This window comes from Oryctolagus cuniculus, chromosome 2 (assembly GCF_051225735.1).
Source record: "Oryctolagus cuniculus isolate XC-2025 breed Fujian yellow rabbit chromosome 2, ASM5122573v1, whole genome shotgun sequence".
Lineage (NCBI taxonomy): Eukaryota > Metazoa > Chordata > Mammalia > Lagomorpha > Leporidae > Oryctolagus > Oryctolagus cuniculus.
Genome location: NC_142868.1, coordinates 159,559,121 through 159,573,097, shown reverse-complemented (window position 1 = coordinate 159,573,097; position 13,977 = coordinate 159,559,121). Strand labels below are relative to the sequence as shown.

Below are 13,977 nucleotides of genomic sequence, written 5' to 3'. Positions count from 1 at the left end.
TCCCACAATATGGCGCTGAGAAGGGAGTAAACAGCTTCTACACAGCTGCCTTTTACCAACTTGACAAGCTGCAGGACCTGCTCCTGATTGGAGGAGAGCAGCGTACTCGGCGTGTGGGTAGCAGAGTTGGGATTGGTGGAAGAGGACTATAAAGGAGGAGAGAGACAACATGCACCGGGAATCTATCTGAAGGAACACCTGAGCAGCCCCCGAGAGAGCCGGCCGGCGGTGTGCCGCTCCCCCGCGGAAGTGGGGAATGTGGCAGGGGGAACCGCCCTTCCACGGAGGTGGAAGGGTCGGTAGCCAACCCGGGAAGAACCAGCAGCAAACCCGGGGAGGGCCGAGCAGACAAAAGAACAGCGCGGGGTCCTGTGTCATTCCTCCGCGAAGAGGGGGAGCGACACTCTGCCTTCAAATAAATAAAATCTTTATAAAATAAAGAACTTTTACAAAAGTATTTACTACTTGAAAGAGTTATACATGTTTATTTTAACTTTACATGATTATATTTTTTATTTAAAAAAGGTTTGTTTATTTGAAAGGCAAGGTGAGAGAGAGAGGGAGAGGGGAAAGGGGAGTGAAAGAGAAAGCTCTTCTATCCACTAATTCACTCCCCATAAGCCTAATACAGCTAGGACTGGGCCAGTCAGAGCCAGGAGCCTGAAACTCCATCCAGGTCTCCCACATTGTAGCAGGGACCTAAGTACCTGAGCCATTAAGCACTGCTTTCACAGATACATTGACGGGAAGCTGGATTGGAAGCAGAGGAGCCGGCACTCAAATCCTGACTCTGATAAGGGATGCACGTGTCATAAGTGGTAGCTTAACCCATTGTGCCACAATGCCCAACCCCATGATCACATTCTTAAAAACACTGGGTAAGTCCTTTCTTGATCTACAGTTCCTTTCACTGGACTCTTCTATTCTGCATGTTTTCAGCCCTCCTTCACTAGGATCTCATGCTTCCTGGGCAATTTGGAGGAATTTATATACCCCTTTCTTTGATAAGGTGACCTGTTCTTTACTAGTAACTGGACTTAAAATTGAGTTAAATATCTTTCATAAATATAGTAGAAGTGGCAAGGGGAAAAGATATGATTATAATTGTTAACTTTTCTAGTTTTGTCTAAAAAGCTGTTTTTACTTGATTACCATCACATCTTAAAATAAATACTGTTCAGAGTCCACAAGTCCACATTTTTTTTTTTTTTTTTTTGCAAGCAGAGTTAGACACTGAGAGAGAGAGAGAGACAGAGAGAAAGGTCTTCCTTCCATTGGTTCATCCCCCAAATGGCTGCTACAGCTGGCGCGCTGCACCCATCTGAAGCCAGGAGCCAGGTGCTTCCTCCTGGTCTCCCATGTGGGTGCAGGGCCCAAGCACTTGGGCCATCTTCCACTGCACTCCCATGCCACAGCAGAGAATTGGACTGGAAGAGGAGCAACCAGGACAGAATCCGGCGCCCCAACTGGGACTACAACCCAGGGTGCCGGCGCCGCAGGTGGAGGATTAGCCTAGTGAGCCGCAGCGCCGGCCTAGAGTCCACATTTTTTATCTTATACTTGTTTTCCAAATTAACTATTTGAAACTGAAAGTGGTAAAATGTGGTTTATGAATATTAAGCATTTACTTTTAAATTTGAACTTTTAAAAAAAGATTTATTTATGTATTTGAAATAAATTTAAATAGATTTAAAGAGAGGCAGAGGCAAAGCCAGAAGCAGAAAGAGCCATCTTCCATCTGCTGGTTCATTCCTCAAATGGCTGCAATGGCAGGAGCTGGGCTGATCCAAATCTAGGAACCAAATCCAGGAGCTTCTTCCAGGTCCCCATGGGGCCTAAGCACTTGGGCCATCTTCTGCTTTCACAGGTCATAGCAGAGAGCTGGATAAAAAATGGAGCAGCCAGGTCTTGAACTGGCGCCCATATGGGATGCTGGCACCGCAGGCGATGGCTTTACCAGCTAATACCACAGCACATGCGCCTAAATTTGAGCTTCTAGATGGTTTTTTCCAATCTTTCTTTTGAAAATACACTGAAGAGATTTTGTAGTGATTGTCTCTGCTACTGTCAATTTCAGTAATACCAGTTCTAGTTTAATTAATTATTTTTTTAAAGATTTATTTGATAGGTAGATTTAGACAGAGAGAGAGATCAGAGAGATCTTCCATCTACGGATTCACTCCCCAAATGGCCACAATGGCCAGGGCTGGGCCAGTCAGAAGCCAGGAGCCAGGAACTCCATCTGTGTCTCCCATGTGGGTGATGGCCTCAAGTACTTGGGCCATCTTCCACTGATTTTCCAGGCCCATTAGCAGGGAGTTGGATTAAAGTGGAACAGCCAGCACTTGAACCAGCTCCTACATGAGATGCTGGCATTGCAGATGTTGGTCTTATCCACTGCACCAAATGCTGGTCCCTAATTAATTCTTTTTAGAAATATTTCTGTCCTGTAACTATTTTAAAGATTTGTAATACTCAAATTATTAAAAATATTTTAATTCTTTGTACTGCTGAGGATGGAAAGATCATGGACAGATGCCTTATTCTTTCTTTCATGCAGTCCTTTGTCACGCCATTGGCATTTGCAGCAGAAGCTGTGTGTATCATGGTATAAAAAGTGGGGCCGTATAAAAAAGTTCAAATCCTTTTTCTGCAGCCTCTCCTTGGATACAGTCGTTTGAGACATTAGATGGTTTCTAATAGGTAATTGAAAATCACTTAGCATGCTCACTTAAAAAATCTCCCCATTCCTAGTTTAGAAGAAGAATGTGAATCCTCGCTTTGCACATCTGCGCTAAAGGCCAGGAATCTAGAGCTGTCCCAGGACATGAAAAAGCTGACAGCTGTGTTTGAGAAGCTGCAGACTTACGTTGCTCTTCTCGCCTTGCCAAGTAAGTATGTTTGTTGCTCATGATTCAGCTTGAAGAAAGACTTGAGAGTACAAGAAGTTGGAAAAGGGAGATGGTTTAACTTGGTAAAGTGAGATGATCTGGAGTCAGAAAAACTCGAATTCAGATCCTCTGGCTCCTTACACATTTATGACCTTGGTGAAATTACCAATAGTGCATCATCTATTTGCCCATTTATAAAATAGAGTTGAATGTTGTAATTATTAAGTTAAATTAAGAAGATAGAATACCAGGCATTGAAATGTACTAAATGTGAATTTCCTTTCTTTCCTTCCTCTTTTTTTAAGTACAGAAGGGCAATTCTCAAGAATTTGTAGCAACTTCCCAACAAGCACCATAGTGGAGCTTTAGTAGTAAAAATAGTTTGTTTCTCTTTGGCCTAATTTGAAAAAAAATATTTTTGAGTAACTGATTAGAACTCAGTTTAAATGATGTTTGTAAGAAATCATGGCAAAGTACTGTGATGTTTTTTTTTTTTTAACAGCTTTCTTGTGATAGAATTTATGTATCATACAAGTTACTCATTTAAAGTATATAGTTCAGTAGCTTTTTTTTTTTTTTAAACGCATGGTGGGGAGCGTGCTGCCTGCCACCGAGGCGAACACGCGGCACGGGCCACTGTTGGGGTCGGTGGGGACTGGCTATCCGAGGCCAACCAAGGCTCCTTTGGCGCTGCCGTATGGTTCTGTCTGGGCGGGATTCTGACTTAGAGGCATTCATTCATAATCCCAGTAGCTTTTTCAGTATGTTCACAGAAACGTACACCATTGACATGGGCAGTGTTAGACCATGGAAACTCTGGAAAGTGGCTGTTGCCCTTCTAGACTCTGATTCTGCCTCTCCCTTGCCGTAATAAGCTACTAACCTACTTTCTGTCTATAGATTTGCTTATTCTGGATATTTCATACAGATGGATAATATAAGGTGTGGTCTCTTGTGACTGTTTTCTTTCACTTAGCACAATGTTTTTGATTCACCCAAGTTGTAGCATGTACTGTTCCTTCATCCCTATTACAGAATAATATTTCATTGTATGGATGTACTGCATTTTATTTATCCAATCATCAGGTAATGGACTTCTGTGTTGAGTGGCTGTTTTGAATAATGATGCTATAGCTATTTGTGTCCAGTTTTTTATGTGGACATACATTTTCATATCTTTTGAGTATATACCTAAGGAGTGGAATTGCTGGGTAATATAGTAATATAGTTCTATGTTTAACTATTTGAAGAATTCCTAGATTGTTTTCTAAAGAAATTTTCTAAAAAATTTCTACCGGTGGAATATGAGGGTTCCAGTTTATACATCCTCTGCTGACATATATTGCTGAGTGACTCTTTGGTTTCAGTGAAGTGGTATCAGCTTGCATTTTCCTGATGTCTAATGATGTTGAACATCTTTTCATGTGCTTATTTGTTGTTTGTGTATCTTCAGAGAAATGTCCACTTGGACCTTTTCTCCATTTTTCTATTGCTTGTCTTTTCTATTATTATTATTTCTATTGTTTGTTTTTTTATTATTGAATTGTAAGAGTTTTTTGTATTTAACATACAAGTCCTTTATCAGGTATATGGTTTGCTGTACTTCCAGTTTGTAGGTTTTGAAAATATTTTTATTTAATTTATTTGAAGGGCAAAGAGACAATGATCTTCTATTTGGTGGTTCACTCCCCAGATGCCTGCAACAGCTGAAGTTGGGCCAGGCTGAAACCAGGAGCTGGGAGCTCAATCCAGGTTTCCCTCATGGGTAGCAGGGACCCAACTACTTGAGCCATCACCTGCTGCCTCCCAGGGTGTGCATTAGCAGGGATATGGAAGCTGGAACTTAAAGCCAGGCACTCCAATATGGGATGTAGATATCCCAAGTAGCATCATCTCAACTGCTACGCCAATGTTCCCATTTAAAAAAATATATATATGTGTGTGTGTGTGTGTGTGTGTGTGTGTGTGTGTGTGTATTTGAGAGGCAGGGAGAGAGAGAGAGCACGAGCGAGTGAGAGAATGAGTGCTGCCATCTGCTGGTTCATTTTCCCAAATGCTCTCAACAGCCATGGGTTGAAGCTGGGAGCCTGGAACTGGGAGCCATCACCTGCTGCCCCCAGGGATGTGTATTAGCAGGAAGCTGGAGTCAGGAGGCGGAGCTGGGACTCCATGCCAGGTACTACAGTAGGGGGTGCAGACATCATAACTGGCATCCTAACTGCCCACTTCTCTTTTCATTTTTGTGATAGTGTACTTCAAAACATTACAGTTTTAAATTTTATGAAATTCAGTTTATTTTTGTTGTTGCTGTTGTTGCTCATTGTTTTGGTGTCATATGTAAGACTCTATTGTCAAATCTGAGGTTCTAGAGGCTTACTCCTCTGTTTCCTTCCAGGAGTTTTGTGCAATTTGAGTTAATTTTTGTATATGGCATATGGTAAGGGTCCAGCTTCATCTTTTGTGTCTGGATATCCAGTTGTCCTAGTTCCATTTGTTGAAAAGACTATTCTTTCCCTCTTGTTTGGTCTTGGCATCCTTGTCAAGAGTCAGGTGACCTTGGCTGGCGCCGCGGCTCACTAGGCTAATCCTCCGCCTGTGGTGCCGGCACCCTGGGTTCTAGTCCCGGTTGGGGTACCTGATTCTGTCCTGGTTCTCCTCTTCCAGTCCAGCTCTCTGCTGTGGCCAGGAAGGCAGTGGAGGATGGCCCAAGTGCTTGGGCCCTGTACCCGCATGGGAGACCAGGAGGAAGCACCTGGCTCCTGGCTTTGGATCGGTGCAGCGCGCTGTTCGTAGTGGCCATTTGGGGGGTGAACCAACGGAAAAGGAAGACCTTTCTCTCTGTCTCTCTCTCTCACTGTCCACTCTGCCTGTCAAAAAGAAAAAAAAAAAGAAAAAGAGTCAGGTGACCACAGATGTATGGATTTATTTCTGGACCCTTAGTCCTATAGCATTGATTTATAACTTTGTTGTATGCTAGTACCACACTATCCCACTGTCTCTTACTGTGTAGTAATTTTTTTGAGAACAGGAAGTATGAGCTTACCTACTTTCTTCTTTTTCAATATTGTTTTAGTTATTCAGGATTTCTTGCAATTTCATTTTAATTTAGGATCAGCTTGCTTGTTTCTGCAGAATGAAGGAAGCTGAGATTCTGATGGCAATTGTCTGTTTGGGGGAGTATTGTGGGTTGAATTATGTCCCTCAAAAAGAAGTGAACTTCTAACCCGCGTACCTGTGTGTGTCAGTCCTTATTTGGAAACAGGGTGTCTGCAGAGGTAATTAATGCAGTGATACTAGATTGAGAAGAGCCCTCCATCCAATGACTGGCATCCTTATAAAGAGAGAGATATTTAGAAACAGACAGTGACACAAGAGAAGGCTGTGGAAAGACAGTGCTAGTAATTGGAGTTATGCTGCTGCAGGCCAGGGAGCAGCCGAGGCCAACAGAAGCTGGAAAAGGCCAGAAGGAATTCTCCCAAAGAGTTTTGAAGGGAGCATGGCTCTGCCAACACTTTGATTTTGGACTTCTGACTTCTAGAACTGGGAATACATTTCTGTTGTTTTAAGTCACCTTGTTTGTAGTCATTTTTCATAACAACCCTAGGGAACTAATACAGTGAGTATTGCCATCTTAATAACATTAAGTCTTCTGATCCATGAATGAGGAATATTTTTGCATTTATGTAGATCTCCTTCAATGTGTTTTTTTTTTGTTTGTTTGTTTTTGACAGGCAGAGTTAGACAGTGAGAGAGAGACAGAAAGATCTTCCTTCCATTGGTTTACCCCCCAAACGGCCACTATGGCCGGCGCGCTGCAGCTGGCATGCTGCCCTGATCTGGAGCCAGGAGCCAGGTGCTTCTCCTGGTTTCCCATGCGGGTGCAGGGCCCAAGCACTTGGGCCATCCTCCATTGCCCTCCTGGGCCACAGCAGAGAGCTGGACTGGAAGAGGAGCAACCGGGACAGAATCCCACGCCCCAACTGGGACTAGAACCCAGGGTGCTGGCGCCACAGGTGGAGGATTAGCCTAGTGAGCCATGGTGCTGGCCTCCTTCAATGTTTTTTTAAACACTCTTTTCTAGCTTTTGTTGTTTGACAGTGGGATGTTGCTTCTCAGAGTGTTCAGCATGGGTACTCAGTCACTCTGGGTTGACCGTGGTTTTGGCAGGGCTCTCCTTCACTGTCTCCTTCCCTGGTTACACCCAGGTTTCACCTCCACTAATTGCTGACTGGCTGTCCTCTTGTTTTCAAAATGCCTTGGGTCATACTTTTGTGCCTGATCGAGTGCTGACAAGAGGAGCACCACACAGGCTGAGAGTGTGCTCATGCCCCAAAGAGCTCTTGATCCTGAAGCCCAAAGCAACAGGGTTTATAAAGGCAAAACCCGCAAAATCGGCAAGAGAATACATGTTTGCTAAGATCAAGCGGGAGTACATAGTTACTGGGGTCAAGCTGACCTAAAACCTATGTGAAATTAATGTCAATTATAATCTTGACAATACCAGTTATAATCTTAAGTTTCAATTATAATCTTGACATTAATCCAGATATTGGTTTAAATCATATATAGGACATAGACAAATTACATTTTTATCATTAACCCAGGTGCAGCCTATCTACTTCCAAGCTTGAGTGATCATGCTAGGGGGTTTTTATGCTTTGCCAAGTGTGATGTAATGGACTGCTGTTGTCCGAGAGTTTTAAATTATAGTTTCAGACCAGAGTTCATGGGGGTGGGGTGGGGGGAGATGCCTTCCCAGAATGGAGTCTCAGATGCTCCAAAATGGAGTCCCTACTGTCGAGGTGTTACTTCATTCTCCCTTTTGTGTTTTGAGACTAATCAAATCTTTGATTCAGCCACATCATATGGATCAGGAAGGATATTTAGAGCAGAGTAACAGGTATTCATATACATGAGTTTAACAGAAGCTATACTTTGTTTAATGAAATCTAGTAACCAGTTAATTAGGCAGGGTCCTACAGTCAGTCTGAGGAGAAGGAAGACTAATGGTCCTGTCAGGCCAGTTAACAGGGTGGTCAGCCATGGGTTACAGTTAAACATATGACTATACCACGACTGTGAGTCTTCGTGCTGTTTATGGTGAGTTTCTAAGTTTTGTTTTGCCTTTTGGAGGGAGTCAGTTATAACTCCTGATTGATTAGCATAGAAACAGCAAGCCTCTCCCAGTGCAACACATAGGCCGCCTTGAGTCAGAAACAGGAGGTCTAGCCCCTTCCTATTTTGCAGTACCATGCCTGCGAGAGAACTGACCTGGTAATTAAGGTGTTCAATACAGCACTGGAGGTGACCTAAGTCTGCATCAATGGCCTCGGTTAAATAATAATGAGACCCACTTCTTTTCATATTAATGCAGCAGTACTTAGGGCTGCTGTTCCAGCAAGTCCCAAGCCTACTAGGATTGGGGCAACCAGAGGGGTGGCTCCTTTTGCTCGGTTTAATTCAGTGAGAGAACTGGAAAAGGAGTAGGCTTCCCTCTGAACCAGAATAGGCATACACCTGTGTTGGGGTCTTAAGCCTGAGGCTGGCCCCTGACCAGCAGGGGCAGTACAAGCACTCCCCAACAAGGCGAACGGGAGAGGTAAGGTCGACGGGTCATGAACACAACACAAGCACCTGTGAGTTCCATCGAAGCAGGAAGTACTTTATTGAGGAAGTGTACAGGCTTATAAAGCTTATGAAAGACATGCGCAGTAGGGGAGCCAATCAGTGAAAAGGTCATGCAGGCGTGGGTGGATCACGCACGGGGCATCTTAAGCAAAGTATAGGGATCATGCACTGTCCACATGTCCGGAACTAAAGTGGACCTATCCCTGCTGGTGGTCTGATCTTATGTAGCTTAACCGCAGCAGCCGCAGACACGCCCCTCGAACATCTGCCAGGCGCCATAATGTAATGGAGGTTTTAGGCAATGCCCAACACACCTGCAGAAGCACATGTACTGATACATATGAGAAAAGGATTACAGGCTTTTCATTTGTAAGAAACTTAATACAGCGAGTTAAACCCATTGCTCAAGCAAACCACAAGTTATTAGTGGGGTGGTAGTCTTTCGTTGAAGGGAAAGAAACATTAAGAGCATGTTCTGGCATGCAAGTATTAGTGCAAGGAGAGTTAAGAAAATCACAATCAGTTAAATATGCAAGAAGCATTTCCTTGGATAGATCCAAGAGAAATAGAAGGTCTTATAGCAAAACATGGAGTGTTAGAACTCACTATCTGGTGAGGGCTTCCTATACCTATGTAATATGGGGAACTTGCTCGGAGGCAAAGCCAACAATCTCATGCTAAAGAGGGCTGGGTATGGTTTAAGAGATGACGCATGTCCTGTAGAATGGGGAGCAGGCTTGAAGCCATAGAAAGGAAGGGCTTAGAGGGTAACCCAGAGTCTGAGATGGGTCCTGGCGTGGGCGGAGCCTCGTGGGTGACAGTAAACAAGTCTTCTAGGCCGGCCAGAGGACCAATAGGCTTTTCTTGTTGAACAGGGGAGATAAATCATTGCTGTATGTGGAACATGGACCCAGGATCTCTGGAGGGCCCAGGCTTGTGAACACATATGCCCAAGGTCAGGCCAGTACTCCATATGGAGTGATCAGGATGAGTCACTCGAATGAAGGCTGGATTGCACTTCCTTCCTCTCCTATAGTAATACAGAGTTTTTCCTCTCCAAAAACTAATAGTCTTTGTGTCATTTCCACCCACCCATGAGTTGGTGGCGAAAGTCACACAGTCCTACTATGGACAAAGGAATTCACTGACATCATTACAGTAGACCTTGACTGGGTTTCCTGGGTAGAGATAAAAATCCTGGTAGGCAAAGTAGGAAGCCCTATTGGTGAATCGGTTCCCATCCCTAATGTGCGGGAAGCGATCTACCAAATACAGAGAGAAAATGACAGGGCTCATCTGATTCCCGGGACCATAGTTTGATCAATTGATCTTTTGGAAGACAACCACTCTGGTGGGAAAGCAACTTAAACTCATAGCCATTTATCGCCATGTTGACAGGAGCAAAGACCAGAGGAATGATTACAGTTATGCGAACTATTATATACAAATCAGTCTCTGTTTGAGGGGATTTGAGTCCTTTGCAACTCTCCATGCTGATGATATACATTCTGAATCTTCCAATGTCTGGCCGTCTGTGTCAGACTGCAGGTGACGTGGGCTTGACTCGTGAGTGTTGAATCCAGGTGGGGATGCCGTCAACCTTTACAGTGGAGAGTGGAGTCAGAATGACAATGTGAGGGCCTCTCCAAGCTGGAGCCAGTCCTTTTGGAACTTCTTGATGAGAACCACATCTCCAGGCTGGAAAGGATGACAGCGAACAGATGACAGCGGAGGGAGTGTAGGACAGACCTGATGGTGGACTGACTCCTGGATCTGTTGTAGAGACTAGAGAGACTTTAAGAGAACATGATTATTGATTTCTCCTTTCTTTACATCTATAAGTTTGGGCAACAAAGGGGGAGGTTTTCCAAACATAATTTCAAAAGGAGTGACTCCTGCTTCAAGAGGAGTACATCTGGCCCTCAGCAGGGCAAAGGGAAGCAGTGAAGTCCACCCCTCACCAGTCTCCCAGACTAATTTAGATAAAGTACTTTTGATGGTCCTGTTCATGCGTTCCACCTGTGCAGAGCTCTGGGGCCAATAGGCACAGTGTAGCTTCCAGGAAATATTAAGTGCCTTACTGGCCAGCTGAGTAATGGATGCAGTGAAGGCCAGGACCATTGTCTTACCCAATAGAGAGGGACAACCCATATCGGATTAATCTGATGGAGTAAAAACTTGGGCAGTTTCTGACCGAGAAATTTTTGCCTCCACCCATCTGGAAAATGTATCTACCAGGACTAACAAATATTTGTATCCTTCCTGAGGGGGTTTTATTTTAATAAAATTTATTTCCCAGTGTACTCCTGGGGACAGCCCTCAATATTGTATTCCTGGAGTTTTCCTTGGTTTTTGACTCGGGTTTACATGGGCACAGGCTGGGCACCTGAGGGCTGTTTACTCAGTCATTTGGCATAGCCGAGGAAAGAAAAACTGTGACTTGACAAGCTGGTACAGTCGAGTGGCCCCCAAATGTGTGGCTGGCGACCAAGGCTGGTTGGTAATACTATTTGTCCCTCCAGTAATATCCACCAGCCTTTAGAGTCTTTTCTTTCCTGTTTATTTTTACCTAGAGATTCTTCTTCAGTTGAATAAATGGGTGTTTCTGGTAATTTTAGGGTAGGAAATCCCTTTAGAGGTAGAAATGTTAAAGGACTTACTGGGAAGAAAGTTACTTCTTTGGCTGTCTTGTCAGCTAAATGATTTCTCTTGGTTATTGGGGAATCCAGTTTTTGATGTCCCTTACAGTAAATGACTGCCACCTTTTTGGCAGCCATACAGTTTCCAATAAGCTTAATATTTTTCTTTGTTTTTAACAGTTTTTCCTTCAGCCGTAAGTAGTCCCCATTCTAGGTAAATAGCAGCATGAACATGAACTGTTGCAAAAGCATACCGGCTATCAGTATAAATATTGAGTTCTTTACTGTGGCCCTAATGCAAGGCTGAGTGAGAGCAATGAGCTCAGCCTTTTGAGCAGAGGTCCCTTGGGGCAAGGCCTGAGCTCAGAGGACTTTATCTTCAGTAGTGACAGCAGCCCCAGCTCTTCTACCCCCATCTCATACTGTGCTACTCCCACTCCCATTGGTGAACGAAGTAAATTGTGCCATCAGCCATGGCATATCCCTTAGGTCAGGCAGAGGCAACTGGTTTAAGACTAACAAATCAAAGCAATATCTATACTGATAGCCGGTATGCTTTTGCAACAATCAATGTTCATGCTGCTATTTACTGAGAATGGGGACTACTTACGGCTGAAGGAAAAACTGTTAAAAACAAAGAAAAATATTAAGCTTATTGGAAGCTGTATGGCTGCCAAAAAGGTGGCAGTCATTCACTGTAAGGGACACCAAAAACTGGATTCCCCAATAACCAAAGCAGTCATGCAGCAGAGAGTTCAGATCATCGTCTGGTAAAAGGGTGGCCGGGTTGAGGCGAGCTGTTTTAGAAAAACTTCAGTCTAGGTTGATCAAAAGTGGAGTCTGGTATTGGGTAAGGTGGGTGTTTGACATCCAGCACACGCTGGCATCCTGTGGCAGTGCTTCCACTGCATGGGGGGCTGAGAGGCATACATCTTGTCCCAGAGTTAGTTTGTCTGCTTCTTTTACCAGTATGGCAATGGCAGCAATAGCCCTTAAGTGCGATGGCCACCCTGATGCCACTGAATCTAGTCTTTTTGATAGGTAGGCCACAGGTCTTTTCCAAGGTCCCAAAGTTTGGGTTAGAACCCTTCTTGCAATATCCCTTACTTAATAGACATTAAGATGGAAAGGCTTAGAGATGTCTGGGGTAGGGGGGCAACACTGCCCCCATGAGTTGCTGGAACGCTCACTCTTCTGTCTCCGTCTTTACCAGGAGCTGATCACCCCAAGCTGTGACTGAGTATAAGGGCTTGGCTATTTCAGCAAAACTTGGAATCCAAAATTGGCAATAGCCAGCTGTTTCCCGAAATTTTCTTACCTGTCTTTTGGTGCGTGAAATGGGGTCTGCAGTAGAGCCTCTTTTTGGGCATTTTAGAATGTTCTGTTACCTTGGTAAAGCTCATAACCCAGCTAGATGGCCTTGGGGCAATGTAGTTGGGCTGCCTTTTTGGAGACTTGATATCCAAGTTTTTGTAGTAAAGTCAGAAGATCTTTAAGGGCCGGCACTGTTGTGCAGCAGGTTAACACCCTGGCCTGAAGTGCCGGCATCCCATATGGGCGCTGGTTCTAGTCCTGGCTGCTCCTCTTCCCATCCAGCTCTCTGCTGTGGCTTGGGAAAACAGTGGAAGATGGCTCAAGTCCTTGGGCCCCTGCACCTATGTGGGAGACCTGGAAGAGGCTCCTGGCTTCTGGCTTTGGATCGGCGCAGCTCTGGCCATTGCGGCTATCTGGGGAGTGAACCAGCAGATGGAAGACCTCTCTCTGTGTCTCTACCTCTCTCTGTAACTCTATCTTTCAAATAAAATTAAAATAGAATAGAATAAAATAAAATAAAAATATATATAAAAAAAGAGAAGATCTTTAGCTCCCTGTAAGCAGGAGGAATTGTCTGGAAGTGCCAACAAAATATCATCAACATATTGCAGTAATGACAAATCTGGGTGTTCAATCTGGAAGGATTGTAGGTCCTGTTGTAAAGCTTCCCCGAATAAATTGGGAGAGTTTTAAATCCCTGTGGCAACCAGGTCCAAGTCAGTTGTTGTATGTCCCCAGCCACTGGGTCAATCTATTTGAAAGCAAAAATTGGTTGACTTATTGGCACCAGAGGGATCTAGAAGAAAGCGTCTTTAAGGTCCAGCACTGTATAGACAACATGGTCAGGTGAGAGCAGGCTGAGGAGGGTGTAAGGGTTAGGGACTGTAGGGTGAATGGTCTATACCCTCTTATTTACCTGCCTCAAGTCTTATATAGGCCTGTAGTCCTCTGTTCCTGGCTTTTGAACTGGAAGCAGGGGCATGTTCAAAGAGTACTTACATGGCTCTAGGATACCCACAGTGAGAAGGTGACAGATACGAACAGCTATTCCCATGCGGGTCTTTTGGCTTATGGGATATTGCTTAACCCTTACTGGCCTGGTGGTGGCCAGAAGGTCGACAACCACTGGGGTGTGGTGTCCTGCCAGGCTTGGGGGATTGTCTTCAGTCCACACCTGAGGGAATTCAGCTTGAAGAGACATTAAAGAGTTAGACACAGTTTCTTTGATGATGGATTCACCAAGTACTCTGATTCTTGTCCCAGCTGATCAACATGAGTTCAACGCTGAAAGAGGTGTGCCAAGCAGATCTCAGGCTGTTTCCCTACACCTTCCATCAAATACTGAGTTCCTAACAAGGAGATGTCAATCAGAGAAATACAGCTCCCACTCCCAGTACCAGAACACCAAGTACTCCTCTGATAATGGAACAGCAACTGTCATCTGATAAATGGGCAGGGTGGAAGATGAGAAATATAGCCCTCCTGCCTGGAGTTTAGCCAGAGGG

General features: G+C 44.4%; 1 protein-coding gene across 3 annotated transcripts in view; it reads left to right on the top strand.

The window, feature by feature from the left end:
- PPP1R21 (protein phosphatase 1 regulatory subunit 21) overlaps positions 1–13,977 on the top strand; it is an 85,430-nt gene that overhangs the window by 37,223 nt on the left and 34,230 nt on the right. For 2 of the 3 annotated variants that reach the window (XM_002709720.6, XM_089327683.1), the window contains one exon: positions 2,755–2,891. In XM_002709720.6, the coding sequence (XP_002709766.2) occupies positions 2,755–2,891 (137 nt within the window). Of the gene's footprint in view, positions 1–2,754; positions 2,892–4,957; positions 5,068–13,977 lie in introns of those variants that run through there. The other variant, XM_089327684.1, reaches the window with a different exon arrangement.